Genomic DNA, 21081 nt, shown 5'->3' with positions numbered 1-21081 from the left:
ATACAGGGGCAAGTACTCCTGGTCACCAGTGAAACTTGGGCAGTGAGTGGGCTAAGTAGGCAAAGGTTCTATCTGCATTTCTTCAGTGGAACACATGGGTGACAGAGCTGTCAGCCTAGAGGCGACATGGTCATGGCTTGGGCTTTCCATCCCCTTTCATAGGTAATACTCACTTGCTGTATCATATTTTCTATTTATTCTTGTCTGTGTTTAACATATCCTACAAGTTATTAATTTTGTTACTGTCTATACTTAACACATTGTCAGAATTCTGCCCATCTCTGTGAAGTTACCTTTGTTATTATCTATAGTTAACACAGCCTGTGAGTTTTGCCCATATTGCAGAAGCTGTTAATTTGCTCTCTGTGTTAACACTTCTTACGAGTCTCCACCACCCCGCTTGGTTTTGTGTCTTCTACAGCAGAATTGACTGTATTCAAACAGTAGAGCAAAAGCACATTACATAATATTTAGATGATAATAGCATATGTTGGTACAAAATTCACTCTTGTGGTTTTAAGTTTATTTTACTCCCCATTATCCCTTCAATGGATATTAATCCAATACAAAATTTTTACTTTCCTCTTTCTCCTAGAGCGTCCCCTATACACTGCCGAACTGGGAAGGCAGTGAGGGTTCGGAAGACTCCCTTGGCAAGGAGTTCATAAACTCTGTTGATGGCCTCTTGCTAGCTGAAGACCATCAAAACTTTAAGAGACCTTGAAAGGAAGAATTATTTTTTAATTGTCCATTGCAGAATACAAATATTAATTTAATCTGTAAAGGTGCCCTTCTTTTAACCCTTGGTTTTGTGAGAATTGTCAGAATGCCAAGAAAAAAAGTTAGGAAGACACCAAGAGAAACGAAACTCAGAGCTATCTACATACAACTTTACAAAACTTTCATTGCCTGGAAAATCATAGCTGTCATGACACTATTTTAGAAAATATTTAATTGAAATATCAAAGCCATGTAATTACTCACCCTTAATTATCATTATGAAGTGGCATGCATTAAAACATTTTGCTCTAAACTGTACATTTTTTTTTTTTACAAAGTAAGAATGCATTTACTCTGATTGGATTCTATAGTATTAAAAAAACACTATGAGACTTTGAGACTTTGTTCACTCTGCCAGGTGTTCATCATTTGTCCTCTTCTTTCCATGTATATTGCCGAGTGAGTCATGGTAAATAGATGGGTAATATTTATAAGGTGAAAAACTTGTGTCTCTGGTTCTCTTCTGCATCCCTCCCACCTGAACAGGGGCTTGGCACATAGTAAGTGTAATAGTTAGGGTAGGTGTTAAGCTGTTATAACCAGGAGCCAAATACAGTGGGTAAAACTTACAGAAGATTTCTTGTCTTTCACTAATGAATGTCCAGGGTGAGTAGGTGACTTTGCTCTACAACATCAGTCAGGGCCCAGTGCCTTCTTTTTGTCACTCTGTCATCCCTAGGGCGTTGTTCTGGTCCACATGGTGCGTAGTCCACACTGACCTGCACATCCTATCTCAGGACCTGCTCTTCTGTGGGAAGTGTGGGAGAGAAAGAAAGTGAAGGGCAAGTAATTTCTTCTATAAGCCTGATTTGTATGTTCCATACATAGCCTCTGTGGGCCTCCTGTTGACCAAGGCTGAGTCTCATGGTCATCCAGCTAGAGGAAAGTTTCGAATTATAGTCTTCCCTACACACTGTGTCCCTGGCTAAAACTCAGGTTGTGTTTTTGAAAAGTGCAAAAAGAGAAGATTGGTAGTCAACAGTAGTGACTACTTAATAGTAAGTAGATACTAAGTAAAAGTTCAGAAAAATTTAGAAAAATAAAACATTGACCCACATTTTAAAATGAAAAACATTCGAGATTTATTAAAAGACTTGAAGGGGCAGGTGGTATATTTGAAAGGTCAGAGACCTGGGTTTGGCACTGTCCATAACTAGCTGAAACTCTATTTGCATTCCAGATAGTTACACTGGCAGGAATTTGAGACAATTCCAGGTAAAACAGGTACAATTTTTTTCATTGCATAATTAAAATGAACAGATTTCATCTTTCTTAAACTTTTGAAATGTATATTATTTTGCCATTTTCAGTAGTAATTAGTATCAGAAATAATATATAATTTTAAATTCAACTAAAAAATAGTGTATATTATAGGAAATAAGTATTTGGCTAAAAATATTTTGAGGCCTTTGTATTTATAATTTCGTATTTCACATTTCTATTGATTTTCATGCCTAAATGTGTCTATATTCTGTTATAGATGGGAGTGTTTTAGAACAAACTTTGAAAATGGGACCAGTTTTTCAATAGCATTATACTTAAAATATTTATGTTCTTTTGTTCTCCAGCCTAATGTTGAGCTGTCAGTTGCATTGTTTATAATGTTGAAAGTAAAATTTAGTAGTTTCCTACATGTTGAAGTACATATTTTCAATTCTCATTATAAAAACATATCCCAACTTCCTCAAAATTGTGATGGTGAATTTCAAATTCTGTCTCTTTATGATAAGTTTTTGAGTTTAACTTACCACTTATAACGACAGTGGCCCTGTAGAGTAGCTTCTGCTTGCAGTAGACTGTTAACTATTATTACTTTCTTTGTGGTACCAAATCAAAACAGTTCTCACATCCTCCTCCTATCAGGTATTTATTTACATGCTAGATTAAATAATAGAGTTAAAACTGAACACATTTAAATTTGCTTTTCTTAGGATATGTCAGCTCAAGGATCATCTTCACAGCTTCCCAAACCTTTTGATCCTGAGCCAGAAGCTAAATATGGCACACTGGATGTGACTTTTGACTATGACTCACAAGAACAGAAGCTTCTGGTAACAGTGACAGCTGTCACAGATATCCCAACATATAACAGGACAGGTGGCAACTCATGGCAAGTACACCTTGTTCTTCTACCTATAAAGAAACAGAGAGCAAAAACCAGCATCCAGAGAGGACCATGCCCTGTCTTCACAGAAACATTCAAATTTAACCATGTTGAATCTGAGATGATTGGAAATTATGCAGTTCGATTTAGACTGTATGGTGTACATCGCATGAAAAAAGAAAAGATTGTGGGGGAAAAGATTTTTTATTTAACAAAATTGAATCTTCAAGGGAAAATGTCATTACCTGTGATATTGGAACCTTCTTACAATCATTCTGTGAGTATCTGATCAAATAGCCCACATACAATTAAGTTCGTGGTATGCACAATTTTAATATGATATACCCAACATCCTTTTCCTTCTATTTTTTGTATAGTAATATTACCTTTACAAAATTCCTAAGCCCTGAATAGGTAGGTATAAATTTTTCCCATCTATAGAGGTTGCCCTTGAAGATTATATATGATTTATTTTATGTATTTTATCCTTCACAGAGTCTATCCCAGTATCTTAAACACTTGTTCCTTTGTTAAACATTTATTAGATGGTTATTGTGACATCATCTGAATGCCGTGTAGAATATATTGTTTTCTTTCCAGGGTAGAAGTAGGTGCTACGTTAAGAACTGTCTAGCTCTATGTCTGCTTTGATGCTGTTTGCTTGTAGAGAAGATGTACTGCTGCCTAGGTCATGACTGTCTTTCCGGAACTGCTGTGAAATAATTTTTAAAGGTTCAAAAACAATGGCCTTGTTATATTTTCCACCCTTTTAAACAAAGATTTGCTAGTATTTCTGGAAGAATACTTAAATTTAGTGCTATGAGTTGTTCTTCCTTTCCTCTTTTTCTTCTAGGTTCTGATCATATACGTGTGTGTGTGTGTGTGTGTGTGTGTGTGTGTCTCCCTGTATTTTTAACTAAGTTCCCACAAGGCATTACAGATCATCAGAAAGCCGCACTGTTTATTTCAACCAGGGAGATGCATTATGCCACATAGTTACTTAGATTATGAAAATATCTGTGATACGCTATAAATGTAAATTATGAATTAAATTTACTCATCTCTGTTATACTGACTAAAAAACATTTTTATATTATAAATATACAGATTTCAGAATAGATTTATATTGTAAAACAATGTTATCATATTTTAGGGTTGTTTTTAAGCTTTTAAATGTATAAGCATAAGTCTGAGATTAGAGTCCCATTGAATTTATACCATGCAGCATTTGATCTTATAGGACTGTCATTCACAATGGAACCCCATACCGTTTTAGCTACTGATCACTCGGATTAAATAATGAGAAAGTTTAAAAGGCATACTAAGAATGGCACAATATTTAATTGACCTTCACTTTTTTCTCTTCCTCTGATATATTGTTTATTTCATTTTTTAAAGGCATTTCCTAAAATTGTCCATTCTGAAATTTTAAATTGTAACAAGTTACCAATTTGCCTACCCAAGGCTAAATAGTATCCTATAAACCCATAGGAATATACTATATTTACTGTCACCTTTTGGTTTTTAAATTTTTAAGTGTTGAAGTGTTTGTGGTTGATAGTTTGTCTCTTTAGTTACAGAGGTTCATAAGTAGGAAGAATTTTGCCCAAGAGTTGTTACATCAAGAGCCATGATTTAGATAAGAGCAGATGATTTGGACGAGATTTTGGACTTTGAGATGATGAGATTTAGATTCATGTATTGGGTCTTTTTACTTTGAACTGATAATGTAGTAGGATGAGACTTTTAAGAACCTTAAACTAGGGTGAATACATTTTACATGTCAGATGTATGTGACCCATGGGGGCCAGGGGGCAGACTATAGCAGGCAGAATTCTAAAATGGTCCTCATGACCTTCATTCCCTAGTATTACTCCTGTGATTATGTTATATTAAATGGCAAAAGGATTTTGAAGAAGTAATTAAGGTTATCAGTCAGTTGACATTAAGATAATGTATTATCTGGGTGGGCCTAACTCCATTATGTGAACCCTTTAAAAGCAAAGAGTTCCTCTAATTGGTAGTAGAAAAAATTAACTTAAAGCATGAGTGTGATTCAACACGCAGTTCTTTGTTGCTGAGGTGGACTGGGTCATCGTAGAAGGACCTAAGAGTGGCCTTGAGGAGCTGAAGGGGAGGCCTCTAAGAGCTCTGGCCAACTGCCTGCAAGAATGTAGGGACCTCAGTCCTACAACTGCAAGGAACTGAATCTGGCCAGCACCTGAGTGAACTTGGAGGACGACTCTTCCCGAAGAATAAGAGCCCAGCTGAGCCAACACCTTGGTCACAGCCTTGTAAGATCCATAACAGAGAACCCAGTTGAACCCACCCAGACTTTTGACTTGCAGAAACAGTGAAATAATAAATGGGTATTTTTAAACCTGTGAAGATTGAAGTAACTTACTACACATCAGTAGAAAACTAACACAGACTTCCAGTCAAGATGGAAACATAGGTAGCCACACTTTGCCTCCTTGCACAGCCAGAGAAAGAATTACAACCAGATTTCAAAACTAATACCCAGAGCCGTCAGAAGATCAACCTATATTGGAAGTCTGGCAACCAACAATTTAAAAAAAGACACATTCATCCAGATGGGTAGGATGTGCAGAGTTACAGAGATGGGCAGAGAAGGGGAGTGGGAGTGGAATGGTGGCAGCAGTGGTGGTGGAAAGGACAGGAGGGATACCTTGGGAATGAGCTATCCCAGCCTCAGGCCACGCAGCTCAGGGTTCCAGCACTAAGAAGATAGATCCCCTTTACTTCTCGCTATAAAAACCAGCAGGGATTGGGGCAGCTGAAGAAACTGCCAGGTTTTCACCACTTAAAGAGCTAGCATAGACTTAGAACATACGCACACCTATCCACTCCAGAATTCACCACCACGGCAGCAGCTGGAAGGGCACCAGTCACACATGGGAAGGGGGTGAAGTGACTGAAAACAGGGCAAGTGCCAGGTGAACTGCAAGAAGCCAGGCAGCGGTATTGTCCCCTCTCCAAACCCTCTCCACACAGCCACAAAGTGATGAAGTGGGTTACCCCACCCTGGCAATTATCTAAGGCTCTGCCCCACACAATTTAAAGATGCCTTTTCTACAATAGGCCACACTATTAAGACAGGGAGTAAAAGCAGCTCTACCTAATACACAGAAACAAACACAGGGAGGCTACTAAATTGAGGAGACAAAGAAAAATGAAAGAACAGAACAAAACCCCAGAAAAAAGGAAACAGATAGCCAACCTATCAGATGCAGAGTTCATTCGACACACTAGTTATCAGGATGCTCAGAGAACTCCTTGAATATGGCAAAAAATAAAGGACAAAATGAAGAGTACACTAAGGGAAAGAAAGAATAATCCACAGGAAACCAACAGAGAAGGGAAGGAAGCCAGGATTCAAATCAATGATTTGAAACATAAGGAAGAGAGAAACATTCAACCAGAACAAAAAGAAGAAACAAGAATTTTTAAAAAATGAGGACAGGCTTAGGAACCTCTGGGACATCCAAATCATAAGGATGCCAAAAAAAGAAGAGGAGGAGCAAGAAAGTCAAAACTTATTTGAAAAAATAATGAAAGAAAACTTCCCTAATTTGAAGGAAATAGACACACAAATCCTGGAAGCACAGAGTCCCAAACAAGTTGGACCCAAAGAAGAGCACATCAAGACACATCATAATTAAAATGCCAAAGGTTAAAAATAAAGAGAAATCTTAAAAGCAGCAAGAGAAAAGCAGAGCGTTAAACTACAAAGGAGTTCGCATAAGACTATCAGCTGATTTCTCAAAAGGAACTTTGCAGGCAAGAAAGGACTGGCAAGAAGTATTCAAAGTGATGGAAGTGAAGAACAAACTGACAGTGACCAGAGGGGAGATGGGAGGGGGAAAGAAGGGAAAGGGACAAGTCAAGGAACATGTACAAAGGACCCATGGACAAAGACAATGATGGGGTGGGGAGACTGAAAGTGGAAGGTCCCTACCTTGGGTAGGGCAGGAGAGAGTAATGGGGGGAAAAGGGGGACAACTATAATTGAACAACAATAAAAAAAAGAAAAGAAAAGATCTACAACCTAGATTACTTTATCCAGCAAAGTTATCATTTAGAATCAAAGAACAGATCAAGTGCTTCCCAAACAAGATAAAGGTAAAGGAATTCATCATCACCAAGCCATTATTATATGAACTATTACAGGGAATAATTTAAGGAAAAGAAGATCAAAACCATGAACATTAAAAAGGCAACAAATTCAAAACTATCATCAACTGATTCTAAAACAAAGAAACAAACAAAGCAAACAACCAGAGCATGAATAGAATCACAGATATGGAGATCATTTGGAGGTTTTATCAGCTGGGAGGGGGAAGGAGGAGAAGGGGGAAATGGTACAGGGATTAAGAAGCATAATTGTTAGTAACAAAATAGGTGGGGAAGTTAGAACAGCATAGGAAATGGAAGAGCCAAAGAATTTAAATGCACAATCCAGGGACGTGAACTAAGGGGCGGATTGTTGGAAGGAACAGGAGCAACTGGCAGAGGGAGGGGGGCAAAAGGGGAAAAACTGGGACAATTGTAATAGCACAATCAATACAGTATACTTAAAAAATTAAAATAAAAAAGAAAGGTTTTGAACTACAAAAAGCAAAAATAAAAAAACAAAAGAAAATGAATAGAGTCCACAGGGTGTAAAATATATTACTATCTAGCTCTACAGAAAAAGTTTGCTGACCTCTGCTCTAGACAACTGGGAACCGAAACTGAATATTAGATGTGCAGATCACTTCTTTGTTGAGGTGAGTACCCACAAAACATTCTGTGAGTCTGCTTTTCATCTTGGCAGGATATTCTTTACCAATTTATGAAGTCTCCAGCAAATACCTTTATATAGCTATACGCATATAAATCAAGTCTGTAGGTATTCCCTATTTATTCTTTTTCTTCATGGCTGCTCCCTTAGTGTTAACTTAGAGAAATCTCACTTATTTTAAAAAATAATCTGTCAGGAAGAAATATTTATGTAAAATTCAATTTTATTTCATTGCCTTCTATTAAGCTTACATAAAGTAAAATGGATTATAAAATAAAAAGCTACAGTTTGATCCCACTTTTTATAAAGTTATTTCTGTTCCTACTACTATTTGTACGTATTTATAGAATGATGCCTGCAAGATGTTCACTTAATAACAATTTATGGGTAGTAAAATTTAAGGTGATTTTTATATTTCCATCTTTATTTATTTCTGTATTATTTGGGTAATTTATGAAAATCATTCATCAATTTAAAAAAAAAATGGAGTCATAAATGGTCAGGGAATTTGGACCCTGGTCAGTTTAGTGAAGGTGAAAAAACAGATCAGTTCCTAGCGAGAATTTTTTTAGGGTGAGCAAAGGAGTAAGAGGAAAGATACGGCCTTGTGGAAAACTTAACTTTTCTTAAGGTCTAATGAGGAGGGTTCCTAATATGTGTCTAGATGTCTATATTTATAAAATCTGGTTTCATATTTTATGTCTGTGTAAATACAGAGAAGTTATAGGAAGTAGACATGTTAGTGGGTGGGACTGTCTGAGGAGTGAGAACAGTGGATCCTCAAGAATGCCTAGATTTAAAGATTGAAGAAAGGGAGGGGTAGGGTAAGAAGAAAGAGGTAGTAAAATGTCACAAAAACCAAGAATAAAGTTATGAAGGAAGATATAATCAACTTGGTCAGATGCTGCCTAGGGAACCCATATTGAAAACTGTCCGCTGCATTTAGGGTATGGAGGTAATGGGTAGCCATGGAGGGGACCGGTGTTGGTGAGGCTGCGAGGCCAGATTCCAGACTAGGCTGGCAGTCATGTAGACAACTTTTCTACCAAGTTTGGCTGTGAAAACATGAAGAGAGGACAGTATTTGGAAATTGGGGGTTCTAGAAAGATGTTTTTCAGATTAGGAGAGACTTGGTCATGTTTAAATACTAAGCAAATGCTAAAATAAAAAGATGGAGTGTAACAAGCTGTAGGAGAGGTAATTGGAGATATTAATTGATGTGTCTGGGATGAACAGAGAGAAGCAAAAATATTTTCAAGGTATTTATTGAAATTATGGACCATGAAATCTGAGTGGAAGAAAGAGAGAGGTGAAGCTAGAACGGGATTGCTAGGCGGGGGGAAGTGAGAAGGTTAGTGGACCGAAAGTCCCAAAGATACCAAGGAACACACATGAGAAGAGGGGCTGAAGAGAAACAGGGCAAGTTCAGGGACTGTGGTTAGAAAGGAGAATGTTTTAACTTAATGGTATGAGATGACAAGGGTCCAGTGATGGTGGAAATGCGCATCCGAGATGAAACAAAAGGTGAAATCACTGGAGAGGGATAAGTTGATCAGGAAAGGGCAGGATTTTGGGTGGGTTATCCACATAGATTTTGAAGTCACAAAAGATGGTGGTAGAAATTGAAATGTAAAAGAAGGTTAAATCAAGAGTCATTGTTCTCGAGGAACGAAGAAGAAATGTTTAGGGAATGAAGATGAAATTTTCAGGATAAAATGTTTATGTGGACAGGATAACATGAGCCTTAAAGGAAAATAGTTATTCTTTTCCACAATTTTAGAGGAGCAATGTTTGAAAAAGCAGCAGAGGACTTTGCTTCCTGATCCTGAAGCCTTTTGGCCTGAGGGAAAAGGGAATGAGGGAATAATCACAATGAAAAGTCTGCAAAGGATGATACATCCTCAGAGAAGAATCGGGTTTCAATTAAAACAAGGTTTTGGGGGCGTAGAGAAGAAACTAAAGTTCTGGCAAAGTTTACTATAGGTCAGAAGTACCAAAGGCATCATGAAAATTCTGAAAAGGAGGAACATAATGGAAGTTTGTTAGTGAAGAAGTTCAGAGACTAGCAGAATGAATGTTAAGGTAGAAGATACAGCCAGTACCGGGGACTCGTCTTCATTTACATTGTACTAAAATGTCATTGGTACTTTGATAGTGATTGCATTCAGTCTGTTGATTGCTTTTGGTAGTATGGTCATTTTAATGATACTAATCCTTAACAATACATAAGTATGGTATATCCTTCCATTTATTTGTGTTCTCTTAAATTTCTTCAGTGTTTTACATTTTTCAGATTATAGTTATTTCACTTCCTTAGTTACATTTATTACTAGGATTTTTTTAATGCAGTTGTAAATAGAGTTGTTTTCTTAATTTCTTCTGATTATCTTTAGTATATGGGTATACGATGGATTTCTTTACATTAATTTTTTCTCCTGCTACTTCACTGAATTCTTTTGTTAATTCTATTAACTTTTGGTGGGTTCTTTAGGGTCTTCTATATATAGTATGTCATTTGCAAATAGTGACAGTTTACTTCTTTCCAATTTGGATGCCTTTTATTTCTTTTTCTTGTCTGTTTGCTATGTCTAGGACTTCCAATACTATCTTGGGTAATAGTGGTGAGAGTGAGTATCCAAATGTCGACTCCAATCATAATTTAACTATTTGACTATCAAATTAAATCTCATATTTTGTTTAAAGCCTAATTTAAATTCCATCTCTATAGAAATTTGTTTGATTTTTTTCTAATATAATTTAACTAGATCTTAATCTATCTTTGTATACCAAATATTTAGTGGTGATTGCTTTATAAGTGTTGAATGGATCGATGGGTGAATGAGTGCATATGGTGCATATTATTTCTAAGTTACTGCTTCTGGTGGGTTTGGGTTTTTTTGCAGCTGATTATGCTTTCTTTTTTATCAGACTTGTTGTCTATCTTTTAGATTTTAAACTTTTTGAGAAGAGAGTGTATGTGTTTTACTTAGATGGTATTTTTCATAGAATCTAGAACATAGGTATTTAATGAACACTTTTAAATTGATTCACCAATATGTTCATATAAACTTGATCATTTTAAAATTCTAAGTTCCATATATATATAATTACCCGATAGATCCCAGTATCTTTAAAAACAGTCCTATTAGGAATCTTTTTTGACCTGGATCAAATAAGTATGTATCTCAGGGTAAATAAGGACACATTGGCAATCATTTTATTTTTAAATAATTGATGAATTAGGAACATAACATGCTTTATGGTTTCACCTTCTAGAGTGTATAGTGCCACAGTTTCCTAAGAGTGACCAGACTTCCTTAAGACCTAACTGCAGTGTTGATCTTCTTTTAATAACTTGTAATTTCAACTTTCAATTTCTAAAATCCTTGTATCTCAAAAATAGCCTATTTTTATGTTAATGGATTGAATTAATTTAGTTTGATTTTAGTACTATTACTTTTATTTCTAAGAGAGGTAAATTATTGCTTCTATCTATAATTGAACTGTGTATCCCTCTGTGAATCATACTGTAGGCTACATTAGCAAATACCACTTAAAACTTAGCTTCATCTATTTTAATATTCACTGTAATTCATGTACTACCGTTACCAATAAAGATCTACATTTTTCTAAATGTAGATTACACTTCATCATAAAGCAATTTAAAATAAATACTTCATGATAAACTAACGATCACAGATAAAAATTACTGCTGATGGAGAGGTTGCATGGGTGCAATTCAGTTCCCTAGACAACAGCAGCAGTGAGTCATGGCTCCCTCACTTACAACCAGTTACAGACTTACTGAGAGGCCGTGGTTCAAAGGGCAACGGAGGGAGCCTGTGTTGTTGGTAGAGAGGAGTAACTAGTCTCACCAGGAGGATTGTTATCAGATAAATCTTCCAATGAAAGGGAGAGGCTAAACTAGAGCAAAAAAGGAAGCTTTGTGTGTGTAAATTAGATTCTTGGTTTGCAGGGTAAAAAGAAGTCAACTTTAAATGTTAAGCCTCAATAAATTTTGAAAATTTTTGAAAAATGCAAGAAATTGAGTGAGGAAACTGAAAACTTTGTGACTAAAACTTTTAATATTTAGTGCAGGGAATAGAAAACTCCAAGCAACTCACTGGCATTCTTTTAGCTGAACTATCCAAGTGAGAATCTGTAAACTGCCAAGTACTGCCCCATATACTTTGTTTAGTGTATGTTATTTAAAAAAAATAAACCAGCAAATTAAAAGATAAGCTTAAAGTACTGGTATTGTCCTCTCATGCTGTATTTTATTTTATGCAGTTAACTTTTCTAAGATACAGATTTCAGTTGGTTGTAACAAAAACTTCATGGAAAAAGAGTACTATTTGGTCATTTTAGACTGGAGTAAGATAGGTAAATTTGGGTACAAGTGAGCAACATATTCTATAATTAAGGACACTAAAATTCATTAAAAAAGAGCAAGGGGGAATAAAATAATATTCTTTACAGAAACATGTGGAGATACATAACATTTAAATTCTAAATATTGTCCACTATTTAAAAAAGTATTCCTTTGGAGAATCTAGTTGGTGAACATCGCGAGTATATGCCAGCCTCATTATTATTACCAACAGCTGTGAAATTACGTTTGTTTTTTAAAGAAGTACTTTCAGTACCGTCAACAGTTCTCTTTCTTCTGGGTTGTTTCACAATAATAAAATAGCTGTATCTACTGTGCTTCTTGTTTATTATCTTACCATTGGGTGGACAAATGGTAATAAACAATAACGTTGAATGAGGTTGTTCTTGAGGTCTGCCCTTTAGAAATAAAAGAAATAACAAAGAGAAGCAACATTTTATTTTTCCTTGTCATTTCCCCTATCATGTTAATACTAAATAGCAGGGCAGTATCCAGTGGGCAAATGTGTTTAAAAAACCCAAATCTTAATTTCGGGATTTTCACACTTAAAGTCTTAAAAGAATCTAAAGTAGTAGGTTCTTCATTGGAAACCTATTAAAGTGGTACTATTTTTGAAAAATGCTAGATATGAAAAGGTATTTTATCAGAATATATTTTACAAACCAACCAATAGTAATAATATTGCTTTTAGTGTTTGTTTTTATCTGAATTAATAATATGGAGGACATTTCTTCCAAAAGAATTGTGTTTATATCTTCTGCAACATTTGTTTTGAGGTTGGCAGGGTTTAGTGCTACTTTTCCAAGGTAATGCCTGTTTAGATGTGCAATGAGAATTTAAAGAGAACTAATTAATACTAACTACAAAAAAAAGTTTTTTCTCTAGATAACTTGAAATTTAATTTAGAAAAGAAGCAGTTTTATACTTGATGCATTTATGTTCCTATGGTGATGTCTGAGCTTAAGGAATACTGAAAACAGAAAATCATAAATAGGTAAGATATAGCCTTTATAAACAAGATCAGGTGTGGGACAAAAGAACTTATTTTTTATGTTATTATTGATTGATTTTAGAGAGGGGGGAAGGAATGTAGAGAGACAGGCAGAGAAAAATATCTATTTGTTGTTCTACTTCATTATGCATTCATTGGTTGATTCTTTAGGTACCCTGACTAGGGATCAAACTGGCAACCTTGATGTATGGTGCTGCTGTTCTAACCAACCGAGCTATTTGACCAGGGCCAAAAGAACTTAATTTTTAAGAATTAAAGTTGAAGGAAATCTTTTATTAGTGGGTTTTCAGTCTCACCATCACATTTCTTCTGTAGATTCAGTAGGGATGTGTAATGAGACAAATAAATATCTATTTGAAAGTCACATTTTATTTTACTCTATTCAGGGCAAAGAATACTTATGGTCATAAAATAATTGTACATGATAACCCTGTACATAAATTGCTGATGCTGTTTATATGAAGCAGACAGATGGAAATGATTTCTGTCACTGGAAATGACATAGACCTGCAAGGACCGTGTGTGTTCATTCACTACCAAGAGCTTCTGTTCTAGCAAAATTCATTTTTAGGTATTGATTAGACAAAGGCCTGTTCTGTTGAGGAGGCTAATTCTCCATAGCAGACACATTAGCAATTGGGACAGTAATGCCACCCGACTAGAGTACATCAGGTCCTCAAATAGTTCAATGTCATTTTGTTACGTCACTGATGAGACACACTGTAGGAACTTAACTCTTGTTTATGTCAACTAACCTATGGTAAAATTGGTTTCATTACACGTTGTTTTGCTTCAAGTCTCGGAACCTACCAACGTTAAGTGAGGATTTACTGTACTTCACAAGGTTGTAATCTTTTAAAGTGATGAGGAATGTGGAAATCTTTGTAGAGTAGAAATATTAGTTGTACATAAAGTCAAGATGGTGGCATAGGTAAACACGGCTCATATCCTTGATCACAACCACATGAAAATCACAACTATAGAACAACTGTCACTCATAACTGTCAGAAAATCTAGCTGCATGGGAGTCTGTCAACTAAAGAAGTAGAGAAACCACATTTATCCAGACTGGTAGGAGGGGTGGAGATGTGGAATGGGCTGGTCCCATGTCCACGTGTGAAGGATAAAAATCTGGAGGGAATGTCCTGGGAATGAGGAGTCCCAACCCAGGGTTCCAGTGCAAGGAAGATAAGTCCCCACAACTTCTGGCTGCAAAACCCAGCTGTGATTGAGTTGGTGGAAGAACTGCTGGAGTCCCGAGCAGTTCCCTTAAAGACCCCCCACTCAGACTCACTACCTCTGAACTCCACCACTGTGGTAGCATGTTGAAAGGCACCGGTGGCATAAGGGGAGGAACTGAAGTATCTGGCATAAAGGTGGGAGCTGAGGGAGAGCTTTCTCCCAGTCAGAAAGGCAGGCAGAGACCATTGTCGTTTTTCTGGCCTTCCCCTCGCAGAACACAGCTGACAGGTTGTGCCATATCTGAGCCTCCATCAACCTGGCTAACACTGTTTGCCCTACTCTGGAGATCCCCTGAGTCTCCATCCCACCCAACTTAAAGGTCCACCCAAACTTTTAACAGTGACTTTTCCATATTAATGGGTAGTCTTGGCTCATGCTTCACAACTTCCTAAGTCCTCTCAAACAAGCAACAGTTGCCCTCAGTGAGTCCTCAGCCTCTGTACTTCTTGCTAAGTAGCCCAGGCCTGGTACTAGCAGCACCCAGCATAGGCACAACTTGGCTTCGCCTGGGAATCTTCAAGCCCAGCGCAAGTAGCAGCCATTTCAGGTCACTTTTTAGCTCATAGAGGGTGGCCCAGGCAGAACACAAGTAGGGGCCAACCTTGGCCTGCATGCCCAGGAAACCCCAGAGCCTGTGCACCCACAGGACAGTTACAGACCATGTCGGAGCACCACCACCCTGCCTCTGAACAGCTGATCATCCTGGGAAGGCAGAGGTTGGTGGTCAGTGGTCACAGCCAGTCCTTGGAGCTGACTGGCCTGGGTAAATCCGTCCCATTGACCTGCCAAAGCAATCAAGGCTCTATTGCAAGAGGAGGGTGTACTCAGCCCACAGAAAGGGTGCACCTCAAGTGTCCAGCCTGAGTAATAACGAGGGGCTGTGCCACTGGACCCTACAGGACACCTACGTTAGGCACACTACTAGGACAGAGTCATAGCAGCTCTACCTAATAGATGAAACAAACGCAGGGAGGCTGCCAAAATGAGGAGAGAACGAAACATGGCCCAAATGAAAGAAAAGAGCAAAACATGAGAAAAAGAACTAAGAATAGAGATAAGCAATCTATCAGATAGATGCAGATCCAAAACACTGGTTAAACCATATGAGTTCTTTATGTATTTTGAAGATCAAACCCTTGTGCAGTGTATCATTGGCAAAAATGTTCTCCTATATGGTTGGTCCCTTTTCATTTTGATGATGATTTCTTTTGCCATGCAGAAGCTTTTTAATTTGATGTAGTCCCCATTGTTTATTTTTCCTTTATTTCCCTTGTCCTAGGAGATGTATTGGCAAAAATATTGCTACATGGGATATCAGAAATTTTACTGCCTGTTTTGCTTTAAGATTTCTTTGGTGTCACGACTAATATTTATATCTTTTATCCACTTTGAGTTTATTCTGCTGTATGGTGTAACTTGGTGGTCTAGTTTAATTTTTTTGCATGTACCAGTCCAGTTCTCTCAACACCATTTACTGAATAGGGTATTTTTATCACTTTGTATGCTGTGACCCCTTTGTCAAATATTAATTGACCATAGAGCCTTGGGTTTATTTCTGGGTTCTCTATTCTGTTCCATTGATCTATGTGTCTGTTCTTATACCTGTACCAGATCGTTTTGATTACAGTGACCTTGTAGTATAGTTTGATGTCAGGTATTGTTATCCCTCCTACTTTGTTGTTCTTCCTCAATATTGCTGAAGCTATTTGGGGTCTTTTTTGTTTCCATACAAAATTTTGAAATATTTATTTTAGATCTGTGAAATATGCCATTGGTATTTTAATGGGAATTGCATTGAATCTATAGATTGCTTTGGGCAGTGTGGACATTTTAATGATGTTAATTCTTCCAATCCATGAACATGATATATGCTTTCATTTATTTGTATCTTCCTTAATGTCTTTCTTCAGTGTTCTCAGTTTTCTGAGTATAGGTCTTTTACCTCCTTGGTTAAATTTATTCCTAGGTACCTTATTTTTCTTGTTGCTGTAATAAATAGGATTTTCCCCCTGCTTTCTGTTTATGATATTTAATTGTTCTCTGAAATATATAAAGAACTCATACAACTCAACAATAGAAAAACAATCCAATTAAATAGGCAAAGGACCTGAATAGACACTTCTCCAAGGAGAACATACAGATGGGCTCTGCCATGGATGAGAATAAATCTACCAAGACATGATCTGCTTGGGGAGGAATGGTGGTGGATCTCTCAAAGGAGAAGGGCCAGGAGCCTGTTCCTCAGTGGGCTTTTATTGGGTTTAATTTACATAGGAATACAGGTAAAGTTCATCAGTCATTGTCAGGCAGCAAGATCAAACAATAGATAACATACAAAGAACTCTGAGGGCTTATTCTGAATCAGGGTCAGATAGCTAAAGGGCCATAAAACTTTGGGGAAACAAATTCATTCTCTGCTTGGACCCTTATCATTTAAATTGAGGATATTCTTAACAAAGCAGGTTTCACAGGATTTTATGCATTCTTTTTTAGGCTTGATCGCCCTGGGGCACCTGCCCTTTCCAGCACAGGGCTGCACCACCCTCTGTCATTGTTTCAGGCTTAATTAAGGTAGCCAAGAGATTGGGAGACTTCTTGCAGACAGAATGATGACTCAGGTTATGTCAAAGCCCAGGGGCGAGGGTCCATCACCCCCTTTTTTATAGGCCCCCAAGTCCTTCCCTGAGGGCCCCTTCAAGACTATGCCTGTCTTAGGTTGTCCCTCTTGAGGAATCTTACCTGTCATTGGCTAACCAGTCATCTGCCCGGGGCCAAGTAGGGTGAAGTAAAAGGGAGCAGAGGTGGCATCCCTGCCACAGAGATAAACTTTGTCTTCTTAGTGGCTTATTGTCCCAAGGTCTCTCACTCAGCCTTAGCCATGGGGGGTTACAGCTTCTGAAACCAGGTAAGGTGATTCCCAACAATGGGCATATGAAAAAATGCTCAACATCACTAGCCATTAAGAGAGATGCAAATTAAAACCACAATGAGATACCACCTCACACCTATCATAATGGTAAATCAAACCATTTGATTGGTAAATCATCAGTAAATCAAACAACAAATGCTGGTAGGGATGCGGAGAAAAGGGAAAGCTAGTACACTGTTGGAGAGAATGAAGACTGGTGAAGCCACTGTGGAAGCAGTATGGAATTTTGTCAAAAAACTAAAAATGGAACTGCCTTTTGACCCAGCAATTTTGCTGCTGGGGGTATAGCCTAAGAATCCTGAATTACCAATTCAAAAGAACTTTTATGCACCCCTATGTTCACATCAGCGCTATTTACAATAGCCAAGTGCTGGAAACATCCTAAGTGCCCCTGAGTAAATGAGTGGATTAAAAAACTATGGTACATAGTAAAAAGGAGAAAACTGTATTTGAACAATGATTAAAATAAAAAAAAACTATGGTACATTTACACAATGGAATACTACACAGCAGAAAGAAAGAACTCCTATCTTTTTGACAGCATAGATAGAAATGGAGAATATCATGCTAAGTGAAATAAGCTGGTTGCTGAAAGACAAATACTGTATGATCTCACCTATATAAGAGGAATGTAATGAACAAAGTAAACTAACGAACAAAACAGAACCACAGGCAGGCATGGAAAGATGGAATAGACTGACAATGACTGGAGGAGACAGTGAGGGTAATGGTGGAAAGAAGGGGAAGGGACTAGTTAAAAAACATGTATGAATGATGCATGGATATGGATAACTGTGGGAATTGACTGTGGGAGCAGGAGTTGGGATGGGCAGAGGAGGGCAAAGGGTGAAAAATTGGGGCATTGTACTAGAATAACAATAAAAAAATATTTAAACAACACTGGTTATAAGGATGCTCAAGGAATGTAGTGGGGACCTCAACAGCATAAAAAAGATTCAGTCAGAAACAAAAGATACACTAATCGAAATAAAGAACAATTTATAGGAAAACAACAGTAGAGTGGATGAAGCCGAGAATCAGATCAATGATTTGGAACATGAGGAAGCAAAAAAGTAATCAATCATAACTATAAGAAGAAATAAGAATAAAAAAAAAGGAGGATAGTATAAGCTGCATGTGAGACAACTTCAAGAGATCCAACTTACGCATCATAGGGGTCCAGAAAGAGAAAAGAAAGAGCAAGAAATTGGAAATCTGTATGAAAAAATAATGAGAGAAAATGTCCCTAATGCGGTAAAGGAAATAGACATGCAATTCCAGGAGGCACAGAGAGTCCCAAACAAGATGAATGCAAAAGCCCCACCCCAAGACACTTCATAATTAAAATGCCGAGGGTTAAAGATCAAGAGAGAATCTTAAAAGTAGGTAGAGAAAAGAAGTTAGTTACCTACGAAGGAGTTCCCATAAGACCGTCAGCTGATTTGTCAATAGAAATTTTGTAGACTAGAAGAGACTGGCAAGAAATATTCAAAATCGTGAAAACCAGGGACCTATAGTCAAGATTGCTCTACCTATCAAAGTTATCATTTAGAATCGGAGGGCAGATAAAGAGCCTCCCAGATAAGAAAAAATTAAAGTTCATTGTCACCAAACCATTGCTATATGAAATGTTAAAGTAACTTATTTAAGAAAAAGTTGTTCAAAAGTATGTACAATAAAATAGCAATAGCCCTGGCTGCTGTAGCTCAGTGGATTGAGTGCAGGCCAAAAACCGAATGGTCGCCAGTTTGATACCCAGTCAGGGCACTTGCCTGGGTTGCGGATCAGGTCCTCAGTGAGGGGCTCATGAGAAGCAACCATACACTTGGTATTTCTCTCCCTCTCTCCTTCCCTTCCCCTCTAAGTATAAATAAATAAAATCTTTAAAAAAACATTTTTAAAAAAACAAAATAGCAATAAATATGTATCTATCAACAATTGAATCAGAAAACAAACTAAGCAAAGTAGAAGAACAGACACAGAGTCATGGATACAGAGGGCGTTTTGATGGTTGCCAGATGGGAGGGGGGTGTGAGATAATGGGTGAAGAGGTGAGGAGATTAACAAGTACAAATAGGTACATAAAGTTAACAAATAGTTAAACAGAATAGCCATGGGGATGTAAAGTACAGTATAGGAAATGGAGTAGCCAAAGAACTTACATGCATGACCCACGAACATGAACTATGGTGTGGAGACTGCCTGAGGGAGAGGAGGTTGCTGGGTAGGTGGGGCCAAGGGAAACTGGGACAACTATAAGAGTATAATCAATAACATATAATTTAAAAATTTAAAAAAATTAGTTAATCTGAAATAAAATAGATTTCCTTAATTTAACTTGAATCATTCTATCATAATTTATGGTTTTATAGTATAGATATTCTCTGGTGTTACAAAAAATAATGATTTTTGTCTTTCCTTTACCTCTGACAGTTGTTTCTAAATGCTGTGTAAAGAACCTGTTTACAGTGTTGTTCTTATTGTATGTCACTTTGGGGACCTGAGGCTTAGAACGGGGCTCGTTACATTTGTGCTAGTAGAGAAAGCTAGACGAGCTAATAGAAACTAAAAACTGGTAAGTTTGGTGCACAGAGTTTTTAATTTCCTAATGTGTAATAAAACTATATAACATATAATTAGTTATTTATCTTGTAATATTCTACAATAAAAAAGTAAAGTGTAGTACTTGAATTTTAATTTAGCTCATTTTTAAAGGAATAAGATACCATTTAGTTCATGGAAAACAGCATGTATTATAAGTCCTTTTTTCATATTAAACAATTTATTCTGGAGGGTATGTTTTACTTGAAATGAAAGCTGGTGTTGTCCCTTAAGTTGTGTTCAAGTTTTAAAAATGGCTTGTTTATACCAACCCATTTATGATTTATCGTATAAAATTACATAGTTATTAGATTTTCAAGATGGAGTTTATTTTTGCACTTAGGAGAGTTGTAGCATAGAGGTCGGGAACACAGAGGCGCTGTCTCTGCTTTCACATCTGTTTCCGTTCCCTGCTTCTTGTTGACTGTGTGCTGTTGGGTGCAGACAACCTCTCTGTTTCTCATTTTCTTCATTTGTAAAAGAGGATAACAAGAATAGCCGTCTCATAAAATTTTTGTGAAAACAGAAACCATGTAAAGAATTTAGAACCTCTCTGGCACAAGGTAGGAACTTGGTGAATATTAACTAATACTGTTTATTGGGTCTTGTTCACGTGTGAATAAATTTATTGTCCTAAAGTAATCTTAGATAGGTGTTAGTAGAAAATACTATGATGGGTTTTTCATGTGTCAAAATCAGAAAACAGCGATCTGGAAAGGAAGGGAGCAACAATACAAGCAACTAGTAATTCAGGCCTTGAATGTTTTTAAAATACAACTTTTTCAAAATATATTTTGAGTAATTATTAAGTCTGAATTATAAATATTTTAACTCTTTTAATTTTTTTTTGTTATTTTCCATTACCATATATCCCCCTTTTACCCTTTCCCCCCACCCCAGCAGTCACCACACTGGTGTCCATGTCCATGAGTCCTTTTTCCTTTTTATTTGATCCTTTCACCCCCTAACCTGCCTGCCCCCAAGCTGTCTGCCTGCTCCCTATCCATGAGTTTGTCTCTGTTTTGCTTGTTAGTTCAGTCTGTTCAATAGATTCCACATATGAGTGAAATCATACGGTGTTTGTCTTTCTCTGACTGGCTTATTTCACTCAGCATAATGTTCTCCAGGTCCATCCATGCTGTTGCAAAGAGTAAAAGTTTCTTCTTTTTTTACTGGAATTTTAGTAAAATTCCATTGTGTAAATAAATGCCCCATAGTT

The 21081-nt window shown here is 37.1% G+C and overlaps 1 protein-coding gene across 2 annotated transcripts in view; it reads left to right on the top strand.

Annotated features, from left to right (window-relative positions):
• Window positions 1-21081, top strand: part of SYT14 (synaptotagmin 14) — a 216597-nt gene that overhangs the window by 138626 nt on the left and 56890 nt on the right. For both annotated transcript variants that reach the window (XM_045838675.1, XM_045838674.1), the window contains one exon: window positions 2712-3161. In XM_045838675.1, coding sequence (XP_045694631.1) covers window positions 2712-3161 — 450 coding nt within the window. The remainder of the gene's footprint in view (window positions 1-2711; window positions 3162-21081) is intronic.

The sequence above is a fragment of the Phyllostomus hastatus genome, unplaced genomic scaffold (genome assembly GCF_019186645.2).
Source record: "Phyllostomus hastatus isolate PE091 unplaced genomic scaffold, TTU_PhHast_1.1 phas_contig_283, whole genome shotgun sequence".
NCBI classification, from domain to species: domain Eukaryota; kingdom Metazoa; phylum Chordata; class Mammalia; order Chiroptera; family Phyllostomidae; genus Phyllostomus; species Phyllostomus hastatus.
Note: the sequence above shows the minus strand (reverse complement) of the source record. Positions and strands in the feature narration are given on the sequence as shown.